General features: G+C 45.6%; 1 protein-coding gene across 10 annotated transcripts in view; it reads right to left on the bottom strand.

Annotated features, from left to right (window-relative positions):
• Positions 1 to 16277, bottom strand: part of cdhr2 (cadherin related family member 2) — a 250231-nt gene that overhangs the window by 125903 nt on the left and 108051 nt on the right. For all 10 annotated transcript variants that reach the window (XM_068043480.1, XM_068043481.1, XM_068043475.1 and 7 more), the window contains 2 exons: positions 13410 to 13470; positions 12363 to 12434 (listed from right to left, as the gene is read on the bottom strand). In XM_068043480.1, coding sequence (XP_067899581.1) covers positions 12363 to 12434; positions 13410 to 13467 — 130 coding nt within the window. In that variant the 5' untranslated portion in view covers positions 13468 to 13470. The remainder of the gene's footprint in view (positions 1 to 12362; positions 12435 to 13409; positions 13471 to 16277) is intronic.

The raw sequence follows: 16277 nt of genomic DNA, 5'->3' as shown, positions 1-16277 counted from the left end.
TATGTTAAAGCAATATTATCGTAGGGAGGAGGATAAGCCAGTACAGGTATGTCAGGTAATGGGGACTGTTGAGAAGGAAAAGAATAGTGAGGATGAAGCAGAAAGAGGCCTCAACAATTCTCAGATTGAACCTCCTACTATCTGGTTAGCAAATACAGAATGGCGAGGAAAATTGGACAACATGTTCTTGTGCTTAGATGCAAGACAAAGTGAAGACTTAACAAGGCTTCTCACAACATTTAGAAGAATCTGTAGGGATAAGCCAGGATGTACAACCTTAGCCACACATGATGTGGATATAGGAGAATCCGTTCCTATAAGGCAACATCCTTACCGCTTAAGTCCAGACAAACGGGCCCAAGTAAAAGCAGAAATTCAATACATGCTGTAAAACAACTTAATTGAACCTAATCAAAGCAACTGGAATTCACCAACAGTATTAGTGCCAAAACCTGACGGATCAACTCAACTTTGCATAGACGACAGAAAAGTCAATGCAGTAATGAAGGCAGACTTCTACCCAATTCATCACTTAGAAGAGTGCATTGACAGAGTGGGCAGTGCTATCTGTCTTACAGAGATAGGTTTGTTAAAGGGATACTCGCAAATTCCTTTAAAAGACCGAGCTAAGGAAGAATCAGTTTTTGTTACACTGGACAGGGTTTTTCAGTGCCAAATGATACGACACAGGTTAATGCATACTCGAGAAACTTCTCAGGGAAAAGTGAATCCAGTAGTGGCCAGTATTCCTAACTGTGCAGTTCACCTGACTGAGGTGTTGGTCTATAGAGACACCTGGAAGGAAAACATGAAACAACTGGGAGACTATGTTTGGAAGGTTGCAATTGGCTGATGGAAGCCTTGCATTGCTAAGGCTGGAAAATTTTCTTTTGAGGAATAATTCCAGTATTAAGTGAAATTTGGATTTCTTCATGAAGTTAAAGGAACTTTGAGGGAATTGCAAAGTTTAGGTATGGGAGCTGAAACCCTTGTTGCTGTTTGTGCCTGAAGAGAGAGAAAAGAACAAGGAAGAGGAGTTGCAACACTCTGTGGAGAATCACTGCTTTGGAGAAAGGCTCCTTTGCTGATAGGAAGCCTTGCATTGCTAAGGCTGGAAAGATTCCTGTTGTCTCCAGTCTCTGGAAACTCTTTGCCTCAAAAGTTAGTCCAGTTGCCTTTTTGTGTGTTTGAAAGATGCTGAAACATCAGGAAAGTTTCTGCTGTTGGACTGCTACTTAGAAATCCAAGTAGACCTGTTGCTCCACCTTCTGATGGGAGATATGTATGACACCTGCTGCAGACGAATTGCCTTGAATGCCTACCCATCACAGACTGTTCATTAATTTCACCTGGAGAGACACTGAGTGGCATCTGCCTATTTGACTCTGTGACACATCACCAATCCAGAAATATCCTACCAGGAGTTACAACCCAGTTATTTTATTATTCCTAAGAAACAGTTATAATTTAAAACATCACTTTTAAAACCAGTTAACCATTGGTAATTGAATGTCTCTGTGTGCATGAGGGTTAGGAAGAATAGATTTATCTCATTGATTAAAATTGGTTTATTGATAAATAGTTAATTTTTTGTTGTCTACAGAAACCTGGTTTGGTGTGCTTTATTCTGGGGAATAAATACGGTGTTTAATTTGGCTAATTTCCGGTAGGTGGGAAACTTTACTAATATGCTGTGACCTGTGGAGTAGTGGGACTGAATTAACAGTGCATTACTCCCGCCTTTGCTGTACCAATTGGCTCCAAGACATTAGCCACTGCTTTTGGGGCAATACAATCCCAGTGGGGGGGGGGGGGGGGGGGGGAGGGGTGCAAGAAGCCAAAAAATATCCCCCATAGTAAAACAGGTATAGTAATTTCCCTGCTATCCAATCCCTAATCAGGTGAAATAGTGGCAGAAACAGCAGGGGAAATTGGGTTGTCAGGCCTACTGCTGCGCTCCTGCCCCAACCGTAACTTTCCACCCCCCAAACCCCATGGACACCACTGCTGGCCATCCTTCCCTATGCACCACCTGCAAATCCTGAAGGGAAAGCAAGGCTTAGGTTCCTGCCCCATCTGCCCCTCTAACCACTACATCCTGGGAAGGCCAGTGAAATCTAATGAGAGTTCCAGAGGTCGTGATGGGCCACTGATGGAGGTAGATCTCTAATAATGGCCTTTTTTTTTAACCTGCTGAAGGCCTTACTATAGCCTACAGCACATTCTGACCACTTTAACCTGGCCTCCTCCCTTTCCTGGTGCTGCAGAGCAGTCCCACTGCAGCATTACTGGCAGGTTCCATTTGCTGGTGGGAATGTCATCAGGGGCTCCATCCAATGTGACCCAAAAAACCAGCCTGGCATTGTTTGTAGGGTTTGAGCAACAGGCAGAAATGTGTAGGGGTGGATAAAGGAAAATACAGTCCACAAATATGCACAAAGGATGAAAGATGAATTGAGAAGAGGAGAGGTAGACCATAAATATTGAAAGCAAATTAATAAAAAAACTACCAACATATTCATGGCAATAGTGTGAGCCCCCATGTGGTGCATAAACGTTTTACAATTGCAGTGAGAGTACGTCAGACATTGCACTGATGGAAATTTACTTTCCCTGCTCCCATCAGAGCTGTATAGTACAAAAATCTTGCACCATTTCTACAGGGAAAATTAAACTCCAGTACGTGATTTATATGCTGCTGAATAATGTTAACATCACAGGTAATGCAACACTATTCCATGGAAACTGCACAAACAAAATTATGACTTAGTAGACTTTGTGAATTAATAAAGTGTGCTCTTAATAACCAGGGGATCTTGGGGGTTAAGTACAAAATGTAAGGAATTAATTTAGCATTTTAATTTTGTTCACCTAATTAATGGCCCTCCACTGATACTTGTCTGGTTTTACCAACGTGCACAAGTGCATCAGCAGGTATTTTTGAACATCTCTCAAATGGCTCTCGTAAACCCAGCTGAATGGCACATATCAACACTCTGACAAAAAACATTGCTCAGCAGCTCTTAGGCACTTTCCTTTTCTTCTTCATAACAGGGGCAAGAAGGGGAAAGTCTTTGAGTCGAGAACTCTCTGGAAAGTTTATTTCCCTTCATTGCTCAAGTCATATTTAAAATTAAAAAAATAAATATCTTCCAAGCATTCCCAGTTGGTCAGCAAAGTATTTACTTGAAAAAAAGTCAACAAAGAAACTGTGTGTGAAATCCTAACACCTAAGTCGATATAACCAGCAAGTGTCTACATGTGAAATAAAATTGTGAGTCAATAGATGTCACAGGGAAAGTAAAGCTTCCTTCAGGCTGTTTGCTAGGTTCAAGATAAAGGGATGCATTGTTCTCCTGTTGATGGGTTAGAGGTGGAGTATGAATTGCACTGCCCATGTGAATCCATGGCTAACCTTTTACTTTTCCTCCCGGGAACTCTCATTAACAATGCAGGGCAAACTTAGAGTAGTAATAATGCTACTAATAGACACATTGCTACTAAAAGGGAGGGAAATTCAGTCCCAGTGCAGCTTTTAAAAGGCTATAGCAGTTAAAGAGGCTCATTCATGTTCAAGCAGCATAGAATGCCAGGTGGTTCAAGGAGCAGCAAACAGCTTGGTGTGGAGGTATTGCTAATTAAAATCAGAACTAGTAGGTAGAGCTTCTTGAGCACCAAGAGTAGGTGACCCAATAAGAGAGTTGTTCAGGCTGATTCAAGGGTGATGGCAATCTCAATGACCCCAAGAAGTGCCACACAGTGCAAGATGAAATTCAATAACTCTCAAGGACAGATAGGGTGAGTCAGGGCATTCTTGTCAGTCCATATACTCTACCATTTATACAGCCTTCACTCAACTCCACATCTATCATATTTTTTCTCTATCAGCACAGGGGTATCAGGAAGCTCTCATATGCAAAGAGTAAGCTCTGCAAATCCTCAAGTCTTCTTTTTTTCTTTTTCTTTGGCCTCCTTATCTCGAGAGACAATGGGTAAGCGCCTGGAGGTGGTCAGTGGTGTGTGGAGCAGCGCCTGGAGTGGCTATAAAGGCCAATTCTAGAGTGACAGGCTCTTCCACAGGTGCTGCAGAAAAATTTGATTGTCGGGGCTGTTACACAGTTGGCTCTCCCCTTGCGCTTCTGTCTTTTTTCCTGCCAACTGCTAAGTCTCTTTGACTCACCACACTTTAGCTGCCCGCCAGCTCTGGCGAACGCTGGCAACTGACTCCCACGACTTGTGATCAATGTTACAGGACTTCATGTCACATTTGCTGACGTCTTTGAAGCGGAGACATGGACGGCCGGTGGGTCTGATACCAGTGGCGAGCTCGCTGTACAATGTGTCTTTGGGGATCCTGCCATCTTCCATGCGGCTCACATGGCCAAGCCATCTCAAGCACCGCTGACTCAGAAGTGTGTATAAACTGGGGATGTTGGCTGCCTCAAGGACTTCTGTGTTGGAGATACAGTCCTGCCACCTGATGCCAAGTATTCTCCGGAGGCAGCAAAGATGGAATGAATTGAGACGTCGCTCTTGGCTGAGATACGTTTTCCAGGCCTCGCTGCTGTAGAGCAAGGTACTGAGGACACAGGCCTGATACACTCGGACTTTTGTGTTCCGTGTCAGTGCGCCATTTTCCCACACTCTCTTGGCCAGTCTGGACATAGCAGTGGAAGCCTTTCCCATGCGCTTGTTGATTTCTGTATCGAGAGACAGGTTACTGGTGATAGTTGAGCCTAGGTAGGTAAACTCTTGAACCACTTCCAGAGCGTGGTCATCAATATTGATGGATGAAGCATTTCTGACGTCCTGCCCCATGATGTTCGTTTTCTTGAGGCTGATGGTTAGGCCAAATTCATTGCAGGCAGCCGCAAACCTGTCGATGAGACTCTGCAGGCACTCTTCAGTGTGAGAAGTTAAAGCAGCATCGTCAGCAAAGAGGAGTTCCCTGATGAGGACGTTCCGTACTTTGGACTTCGCTCTTAGACGTGCAAGGTTGAACAACCTGCCCCTTGATCTTGTGTGGAGGAAAATTCCTTCTTCAGAAGACTTGAACGCATGTGAAAGCAGCAGGGAGAAGAAAATCCCAAAAAGTGTGGGTGCGAGAACACAGCCCTGTTTCACGCCACTCAGGATAGGAAAGGGCTCTGATGAGGCGCCGCCATGTTGAATTATGCCTTTCATATTGTCATGAAATGAGGTGATGATACTGAGTAGCTTTGGTGGACATCCAATCTTTTCTAGTAGTCTGAAGAGACCACGTCTGCTGACGAGGTCAAAGGCTTTGGTGAGATCAATGAAAGCAATGTAGAGGGGCATCTGTTGTTCGCAGCATTTCTCCTGTATCTGATGAAGGGAGAACAGCATGTCAATGGTCGATCTCTCTGCACAAAAGCCACACTGTGCCTCAGGGTAGACGCGCTCGGCCAGCTTCTGGAGCCTGTTTAGAGCGACTCAAGAAAAGACTTTCCCCACTATGCTGAGCAGGGAGATTCCACGGTAGTTGTTGCAGTCACCACGGTCACCTTTGTTTTTATAGAGGGTGATGATATTGGTATCGCGCATGTCCTGAGGTACTGCTCCCTCGTCCCAGCACAGGCAAAGCAGTTCATGTAGTGCTGAGAGTATAGCAGGCTTGGCACTCTTGATTATTTCAGGGATAATGCCGTCCTTCCCAGGGGCTTTTCCACTGGCTAGAGAATTAATGGCATCACTGAGTTCCGACTTCGTTGGCTGCATGTCCAGCTCATCCATGACTGATAAAGGCTGGGCTGCATTGAGGGCAGTCTCACTAACAACATTCTCCCTGGAGTACAGTTCTAGGTAGTGCTCAACCCAGCGGTCCATTTGTTTGCGTTGGTCAGTGATTATGTCCCCTGATTTAGATTTGAGGGGGGCGATCTTCTTGATGGTTGGCCCAAAAGCTCTCTTAATGCCATCATACATTCCTCTGATGTTTCCGGTGTCTGAGGCCAGCTGAATATGACTGCATAGGTGTTACCAGTAGTCATTTGCGCAGCGCCTGGCTGTTCTTTGTGCAGTGCTTCTGACTGCTTTAAGTGCTACGGATGTTAACTCGCTGGGGGCTTTCTTGTAGTTCAACAGTGCAGTGCGCTTAGCGGCTATGACAGGTTCCAGCTCTTCATTATGAGATTGAAACCAGTCTGCATTTCTCTTCTCACGTTTGCCGTAGGTGGTCAAAGCTGACTCATAGATGGCGTCTCTGATGTGGGCCCACTTGGTCTCAGCATCCCCTATGGGAGTGTTTTGAAGGGCTGACACAAGTGAATTTAGACATTTTTGTAACAGCTGTGGATGAGAAATTCTGCTTGTGTTGATGCGCGGGTGGCCCTTCTGCTTGGAATGATGCAACTCATTTGGTCTGAGTCTAACCTTGCTGCACACCAGGGAGTGGTCAGTGTCGCAGTCCGCACTGTGGAAGCTGCGTGTGATTTGAACACTGTTTAAGGAGGCTCGCCTTGTGACGATGAGGTCTAGCTGGTGCCAACGACGCGATCTTGGGTGCCTCCATGAAACCTGGTGACAGGGTTTAGTGTGAAAGAACGAGTTGGTGATGCAGAGGTTATGATAGGTACACAACTCAAGCAGTCTCTGCCCATTCTCATTCATCCTTCGAATGCCATAGCGCCCAAGGCAGGAGGGCCATGAGTCATGGTCGGCCCCAACCCTGGCATTAAAGTCCCCCAGCAGGAACAGGTGTTCGGTGTTGGGGATGCTGCTCAGGATATTATGGAGTTCCTCGTAGAACTGGTCTTTAGCTTCATGTGGGGAGCAGAGTGTTGGAGCATAGATGCTGAGTAGGTGTACTGGACCAGAGGTGGTGAGCAGTCGGATGGACAGTATGCGTTCCGAGCCATTTGAGGGAGGCTCTATCATGCTGAGCAAGAAGTTTCTGATGGCGAAGCCCACTCCATGCTGTCTTGGTTCTACAGGATCCCTGCCCTGCCAGAAGAAGGTGTAGTCTTGCTCTGCTAGAGATCCACTTGCGGGGAGGCGTGTCTCCTGAAGTGCTGCAATGTCTACATTGAGTCTACTGAGCTCGTTGTTAATGATGGTGGTCTTCCGAGAATCGTTGATTTGTGTAAGGTCTTCCGACAGGCCAGGACACATAGTTCTGACGTTCCAGCTTGCAAAGCGAAGGGCTGGTACCTTCTTTCCTTTTTTCATGTTGTTTGGTGAGGTGTTGCAGTCCACCTTTCGGGCAATGACCCTGAGCTCCAAGCACCCATTGAAGCAGGTGGACTGTGGCGGGACAGAACCTTATTGACCGGGGGCTGCCCGGTTTGAGGCGGGCGGTAGCTGTCCAGTGAGGCGCGATGACCTCTCCCACCGACAAAGGCAACCCGTGGCGCCCAACCTCTTAGCCAATTTAGCTGGACTTATAACCCGTAACTGCTGCCTTCCGTGTTGTTTCAGTCGCTGTGAGGCAACTATGGAGTGACCTCTCCATGGCGCATGCCTGGGCGAATGTATGGAGGTTGAGAGTTGCCCAATTGTCAAAACCCCCCTCTTGGCCTTTCTGGTGGGGTCCAAAGGAGTGCAGAGCACGATGTTTGGCACCGGTATGGCTGCAGGAACTGCCGGAAACATGCCAAAGGTGACACATGACCGCCTACGGGGTTCCGCTCCGGATTATCTGTTCGGGTTTACTCCCTTAGCCTCGGTCTCCCCCAAGATGCCCACAAGGCAGTGGGGTTGTAGGGCCCCTACACAGGTGTAGGATGATGCCGGTGGGAGGAGGGGGTGCGAGGGGGAGGGGTGGATGGAAGGGGATGCACGGGGGAGCTGGGAAGGGGGCTGTAAGGAGGTAGGGGGGGGTGCAGGGGAAGGTGGTGCAGGGGGAAGATGGTGCGAGGTGGGGCTGGGAAGGGGTTGTGAGGGGGGAGTGGGGTGCGGTGGGGGGGATGAGCTGAGAGAGTGGAGCTCGGAAGGGGAAGGGGGGGTGGAAGGGGGGGTGGAAGGGGGGGGAAAGGGGGTGCAGGTAATAAGCCATTTCCTCAGTTCCCACCCTTCCGAAGAAGGGTCACTGACCCGAAACGTTAACTCTGCTTCTCTTTCCACAGATGCTGCTAGACCTGCTGAGTGAATCCAGCATTTCTTGTTTTTGTGTCCTCAGTTCCCACCATCGACGCCTGGAAATCTCCTCCGCGTCCTTCGGGAGGTGAGCGACATCCTCATGCACCGGTACCAGCATTGCCGACAGTGCGCTGCAGATGCTCTCCGAGCCATCTCCTTCGGGCGCTTTGAAGTTGCGGCCGAGGAGCCGTTCGTGGATTTTTGGGTGTTCGGGGCACCTTTTCGCAAGGCTTCCCTTGGGTCCCGCTGCTCCTTCTTCTCTTCAATGGACTTACCGCACGGCGTGGCCGAGGACACTCTGGACGGTGAAGACAGCAGGATCGGAGATCAAAGTATCACCAGCTGTACTTTTCAGTTTCATCCGGACTGTGATCAATTTCATTGAGAAAACAAAGAGCAGGTATGGCTGGGGGAGGGCAGTGGGCCCAGGTAACATAAACTAGCTGTTAGCTTGTAGTTAGGGCTAAAATGAACTGATTAAGGAGCCAGGGGAGTTTAAACAGTTTAAGAGGGCAGATTGGGGGAGAAAACACTAAGAATGGGAGCAGATGGCCATGGATAGATTTGAACAGCAAGGGAGCTTCCTAGTGAGCTTACAGCCCAGGAGCCATCTGGAGTATTACAAATCCTGAAGTACTGTCTTTACTAAACACCACTCTAGCAACTCTCAAGGGCTTCTGCTAATCTTCAAGTACACTTTGGAAAGGTCACAGACCACAAACGTTAACTCTGTTTCTCTCTCCACAGATGTTGTCCTGGATCGTGTTGTTTCTTCAGTGTTTTTTGAGCTGCACTCATCCAGGCAAGAGGGGAGTATTCCACCACAATCCTGACTTGTACCTTATAGATGGTGGAAAGGGGAGTCATGAGGTGAGTTTCTTGCCGCAGTATACACAGCCTCTGACCTGTTCTCATAATCCCAGTATTTATGTGGCTGGCCCAATTAAGTTTCTGGTCAATGGTGATCCCCTGGATGTTGATGGTAGGGGAATTTAGTGAAAATAATGTCGTTGAATGTCAAGGGGAGGTGGTTAGATTCTCAGTTGCTGGAGATGGTCATTGCCTGGTACTTTTGTGGCATAATCAGCCTTCTCTTCCTCCAAAGGAAAGCACATTATAAGGGGTGCCATGCAGGAAGAGACTAGCCACTCCAATAACCACTCAGACACTTGCAAAGACGCAGTCACATCTGCAATTCCTGCCACTTCTTCATGAACTCCATCATGGTAACTTAACCTTTTTAAGAAAGCACAGAAATACCCACTCAGAAGGAGGTAGTTAATGAGTGAGAAAAGTTTTAACTGGGTGCAGCAAGGAGTGCTAGTGAGAATGAAGACCTTGGAGTAGAAGACAGGGATTGTTCCTCCATGGAAGTTCAATAAATGATCCTCTTCAACTGAGGACATTAGGGATACAGATCTCACGGTGAACGCTTCAAAAGACTTATGATTCAATAACATTGATCTCATTTGAAAGCAATGCAAACAGTTTCCATGTATGACTGAGATGTTGGACACGTGGGAATAGTGCTCTACCCACATCTGCAATGTATTGAAGAAAGTCTCTCACAAACTGCGGAACAATCTGGACAGAGTATGGGCGATTTCTACTGCAATTGGAATTAGGAGGAGGTACTAAGGACATTGGTGGCTTTTGAATTGGTGGGCACCACTGTTTCATTGATGCCTTGATGATCAACCTGAACATCACACGTTCATAGCACTTTCAAGACTTGGTTGGGACAATGTGGTATGTAATACCATCAACACTTTTTGGCCTGCACTGAGCAAGCAATGGTCACAGATGTCACTGTCTTCCCGGAGAGTGGCATTAAGCGTGCGGCCATATTGCCTCCTTCAATGTCTCCACTTGAGAAAGTTTCAGACATTGGCCTGGCACCCTTTGCCACTTCATGGGAATGGCTGCTATAAGCATTCCATTATCTTCCTAGAGAGCATTTTGCTGTAAGAAAAAGAATCAGTTGATTTTACCAGTTTTGGCTAGACAGTGTATGCACTATATCTACACCACCGACAAGGAGGATGGTAACATAGTGGTAATGTTACTGGACTAGTAATCTAGAGACCCGGAGACATAAGTTCAAATCCCACCATGGCAACTGGGGTAATTTAAATTCAATTGATTAATAAACATGAAATAAAATGTTTGTCTAATTAATAACGATCTGGCCTATATGTGACTCCAGTCCCACAGCAGTTTGGTTGACTCTTAACTTCCCTCTGAAATGGCCTAGCAAGACATTCAGTTATACAAAACCACTACACAGAAAAGCACTGTGGGTGTGACACCCTTATTCAAGAAAGGGTGGAAGGACAGTTCTAGCAACTACAAGACCATTAGTTTAATATCAGTAGTGGGTAAGGTTTTAGAAACAATAATCAGGGGGAAAAAATCAACAGGTACTTGGAGGGGTTTGAGTTAATTACAGATAGCCAGCATGGATTTGTAAAAGGCAGGTCATGCTTGTTTATTCTAATTGAATTTCTTGTTGAAGTAACAGAGAAGGAATGAAGGGAATGTGGTGGATGTTGTCAATTTGGACTTTAAGAAAGTGTTTGTTAAAGTACAACGTAAAAGGCTGGTTAAAAAAATTGAGTCTCATGGAATCGGAGGGTCAGTATCCAATTCGATAAAAAAATTTGACTCAAGGACAGAAAACAGCAAGTTGTGGTAAATGGTTGTTTTTCAGACTGGAGGATGGTAGTCAGTGGTGTTCCCCAAGGGTCAGTGCTGGGACCACTGCTTCTTTTGCTACGTATAAATGACTTGGATCTTGGAATACAGAGTAGAATCTCAAAATTTACCGATGATACCAAACTTGGAAGAGTGGTAAACATTGAGGATGAAATGAACAGGACATAGATAGGCTAGCAGAATGGGCAGATAAGTAGCAAATGGAATTTAATACAAACAAGCGTGAGGCGAAGTATCTTGGCAGAAGGGATGGGGTGAGGCAATACAGACGTAAATGCTCAGTTCTGAAGAATATACAGGAACAGATGCATGCACAACAATCTTTGAAGTAGCAGGACATATTAAGAGAGTGGTTAGCAAAGCATATGGGATCTTGGGATTCATAAATAGAGGCATTGAGTACAAAAGTAGGGAAGTTATGCTGAACCTTTGTTAAGCTCTGATTAGGGCCCAACTAGAGTACTGTGTCCAGTTCTGTTCACCACATTTTAGGAAAGATGTGAAGGTCCTTGCGAGGGTGCAAAGGAAATTTTCCAGAATGGTTCCAGGGATGGGGGATTTTAGTTACAAGGTTAGGTTGGAAAAGCTGGGGTTGTTCTCCCTAGAACAAAGGAGATTAAGGGGAGATTTGATAGAGGTCTACAAGATTATGACAGGCTTAGATAAGGTAGACAAGGACAAACTGTTCCCATTAACTGATAGTACATGGACTAGGGGGAGCAGACCAAAGGTTTTGGGCAAGAGGTGCAGGGGAAATGTGAGGAAGAACTTTTTTACGCAGGGAGTGGCAATGATCTGGAACTCACTGCCCAGAGGGATGTGGAAGTGGGGACAATCAATGATTTCAAAAGGAAATTGGATGGCCACTTGAAGGAAATAAACTTTCTGGGCTACAGGGATCAAGCAGGGGAGTGGGATTGACTGGATTGCTCCACAGAGAGCGATCATGAACTCGATGGGCCAAATGGCCTCCTTCTAAGCTGTAAATGACTCTAATATATGGACTGCAACAGTTCAAGAAGATGGCTCACCACCATCTTCTCAAGGGAAATTAGGGATGAGCAATAAATGCTGGCCTTGCCAGCAACACTCACATCCCAAGAACAAATGAAAATAACACACAATAAGGCAATGAAGTAAATGTAAGAAATGCTGGAACCACTCAGCAGGTCTGGCAGCATCTGTGGAAAGAGAAGCAGAGTTAACGTTTCGGGTCAGTGACCCTTCTTCGGAACCAAAACGACCCGAAACGTTAACTCTGCTTCTCTTTCCACAGATGCTGCCAGACCTGCTGAGTGGTTCCAGCATTTCTTGTTTTTATTTCAGATTTCCAGCATCCGCAGTATTTTGCTTTTATATTAATGAAGTAAATGCCACTGGTCTGATTAGTGGGTCCCTTGATGGGATACTGAGCTAGAAAGTTTTATAAGGCAATATAAAAGACAAAGCTATATAGTTTTATATATATTTCTGAACATGTCAAGTAGCTGTCCTTTTATAAAGTAAAACTGATTTTTGTTAATATAAATAGTTTACAATAGTGAACCTACCTATCTTTGTGTCTTCAGCAACATATACAATAGACATATTGCTGCTGATTGTTGGTGCACTGTTGGCTGAAGCTAAAATTAAAAAATAAACATGGTTAACTGCCAGAGACATTACTTCAGTGTAAGTAAGGCATTTTCGCAGCAAATCAAAAGATAAATATACTAACTATCTACTACTGTTTTGTTCATTATAGAACAGCTTGTATTTGAAGACAAAAATTAGCCAGAGATCTCGATAATGGAGATCCCATATAATACAATGGCCTGGAAATTAATTTGCTGCAGTTTTCTGGTGCAAATCCAATGGCAGCAACAGCAACCATGCCTGAACTGTTGGCCAAGAGGACCTCATGGTACCTTCAGCGTCGTCAGGAGGCGACCAACATACTGAAGGTACTAATCATGCCCCAAGTGGCAGTTTGACAATCTCAGAGAAGAGCTCAGTCAGCTGGGACACTGGTCAAGGACTTGTCAAGTCCGGGAGGGGGGATGCAATTGGAGGCATGGGGTAAGCGCAGGCCAGCAACAGCCTGCAATTTTTATCTGGAGCCAAGAGGAAAACTCCTGCTCCTCCTGGCTCCACATTCAGGTAGATTTTAAAAAGTTATCTGAGTGTTTATTCCATAGTCCCTTTAATGGTTAGGTTGCTGTAGATACTGATCTGTCAAAGCTTATTTAGTGTAAGCTCCAACGGGTTTTTATCCAAATTAGCAGAAGGGTCCTGCAACAGGACCTTCTTTGCATATTTAAATTGGGCCAGTGCTGCTTTCAGAAGGCTACCAGGGATGCCTGAAAGCAGAGTAGTCCAATATGGCAGCAACTATGCCACTACTGTATATCACACACACAAGACCTCAGAACATGATATTGGGCTCATCAGTGTCCCTTATCATCTGATTTCTAGATAACTTCCATTAAAAAGTGCTATCAAGGACTGAGGTTCTCTCATCTGCTGGTTACACAACACCACTAAATTGCTCTACCATAATTTACATTTGAAGAAACCATATAATTCTGTAAGTTCCCAATTTAAATTTAAGATCATACCTTTCAGAAATAAGGGAAGAACTACAAGGAGAATGCACATTATTTTATATGATGACATCTTCTGCAAAAAAAAAATATTTAGACAATTAATAACTTGACAAAGATTAATAGTTAGATTAATTCTTCTTAGTTTCATGCTGTATAACACTAATAATAAATAATAATGCAAAATTCAAATTAATGTTTTACATAGGCATTATTTGAATAATCCAATGAGTCATTTTCACCTTTAACAAATAAATACTCTTTTAGACAATGGAAAGTATAGCATGAGAAGTCGAATTTTTGAAGGATTTTATGGTACCCATTCAACAATTCTAGAATACCTATTAAATATGTATTCAATATTTCAACATTACATCTGTACAAAACAATGTGCTTATGAATTTGTGTCTGCTGTAGATACTTTCTCAGTGGTAACAATTGCTCCCAGAAGCAATCTGAGCACTTCAGTTTTTTGGAAATTGATGTGCACTGTCCTATATCTACTTACACAATAGCAAAACTCAGAGTAACAATAGATCTAAGATCTAAACTAGATATTTCTGTAGTGATTCTCCAATTTCTTCAATTTCTTCAGATCAAGTGAGCATTTGGGGAGACAAGACTGGATGCAAATTGTCAAGCTGCTTTAGTTTATAGCAAGTAAGCACACAGAACAACAGTTGTGATCAGATCCACTTAGTTCAGTCAATACAACTGTTTTTACATGATAATGCAAAATAATTTTTTTTTTATTTCCAAATATACTTTATTCATAAAAATCTGCAAAAATTACATTACCAGTTTCAAACAGCACCAAGTCAAAAAATACAAACAGTGCATAAGTGATCAGTTTCCTTCAATACAATCATGAGTTGCCTCACAACTCTGCCATTTCACATTTGTCGTGCCAGATACATTTTTACATTTTACACGAGACAGAATTTTCCCGATACAGTTCGAGGGGTTTCCCATGGATCCAGCCCCTCAGTTCAGCTTGGTGGGGTACCTTACACTGTGGTCTTTCCCCATTGAGCCTTTGCTGTGGCTGCCCCAAGTTTTAGTGCGTCAATCAGCACGTAGTCCTGGACCTTGGAATGTGCCAGTCGGCAACATTCGGTCATGGACAACTCTTTGCGCTGGAAGACCAGCAAGCTTTGGGCAGACCAAAGGGCGTCTTTCACCAAATTGATAGTCCTCCAGCAGCAGTTGATGTTTGTCTCGGTGTGCGTCCCTGGGAACAGCCCATAGAGCACTGACTCCTGTGTTACAGAGCTGCTTGGGATGAACCTCGACAAAAACCACTGCATCTCTTTCCACACCTGCTTTGCAAAGACACATTCCAGGAGGAGGTGGGCAACCATCTCTTCCCCACCACAGCCACCGCGGGGGCATTGTGCGGAGGGGGCGAGACTTCGGGCGTGCAGGAAGGATCTGACGGGGAGGGCCCTTCTCACCAGCAGCCAAGCTTGGTGCTTGTTTGAAAGTTCTGTTGATGAGGCATTCCGCCAAATGACTTTGGCGGTCTGCTCGGGGAACCAACCGACAGGATCCCCCGTCTCCTTTTCCCGTAGGGCCTTGAGGACATTCCATGCAGACCACTGCCTGATGGATCGGTGGTCAGAGGTGTTTTCCCGCAGAAACTGCTCCACAAAGGATAGGTGGTATGGCACGGTCCAACTGCATGGAGCGTTCCGCGGCAATGTGACCAGGCCCATCCTTCGCAACACTGGGGACAGATAGAACCACAGCACGTAGTGACACTTGGAGTTTGCGTACTGGAGGTCTACACACAGCTTGATGCAGCCGCACACGAAGGTGGTCATCAGGATGAGGGCCACGTTGGGTACATTTTTCCCACCCTTATCCAGAAATTTAAACATCGTGTCCCTCCGGACCCGGTCCATTTTAGATCCCCAGATGAAGCGGAAAATGGCTCGGGTGACCGCCACAGCGCAGGAGTGGGGTATGGGCCAGACCTGCACCATGTACAGCAACAACGTGAGCGCCTCGCACCTGATGACCAGGTACGTACCCACAATGGAGAGAGATCGCTGCCCCCACATGCTTAACTTTTGTTGTACCTTGGCTACTCGCTCCTCCCAGGTTTTGGTGCACGCCTTGGCCCTTCCGAACCATATCCCCAGCACCTTCAGGTAGTCTGACCTGACGGTGAAGGGGACAAAGGATCAGTCAGCCCAGTTCCCAAAGAACATAGCCTCGCTCTTGCCGCGGTTAACTTTGGCTCCCGAGGCCAGTTCGAACTGGTCGCAGATGCTCATCAGTCTGCGCACGGACAGCGGATCCGAGCAGAAGACGGCGACGTCATCCATGTACAGGGAGGTTTTCACCTGAGTGCCTCCGCTGCCTGGGATTGTCACCCCTCTTATGCTCGCATCCTTCCTAATAGACTCAGCAAAGGGTTCAATACAGCAAACAAACAAGACCGGGGAGAGAGGACAGCCCTGTCTGGCTCCAGATTGGATCGGGAAACTTTCCGATTCCCACCCATTGATTGAGACTGCGCTACTGATGTTTGTGTAGAGCAGTTTGATCCAATTGCAGATTCCCTCCCCAAACCCCATTTTGGAAAGATGCAAAATAATGATCTCTCTACACTTCCCCACATCTGCAGGTTAGATGGCTTGACTTAAAATGACAGCTGACTACTCATCTTCCATTCAATCATATTACAGCCATTACTACTTGATTTCCTCACGGCATTCTGTTTCAAAAACCTAATTAACTGCTAGTGTCTCTGCCTCCGGGAAAGATATTCAATCATGTTTCACCTGTTTTTTGGGCAAAAGAAATTCAGCATGAAAGGACAGATTTCAGCTTGTGATTTCTCATGACCGATCTTCAACGGAAGTGCACCAGCTACCA

Source organism: Heterodontus francisci, chromosome 12 (assembly GCF_036365525.1).
Source record: "Heterodontus francisci isolate sHetFra1 chromosome 12, sHetFra1.hap1, whole genome shotgun sequence".
In the NCBI taxonomy this organism is placed as follows: Eukaryota; Metazoa; Chordata; class Chondrichthyes; order Heterodontiformes; family Heterodontidae; genus Heterodontus; species Heterodontus francisci.
This window is presented reverse-complemented; position numbering and strand designations above follow the sequence as displayed.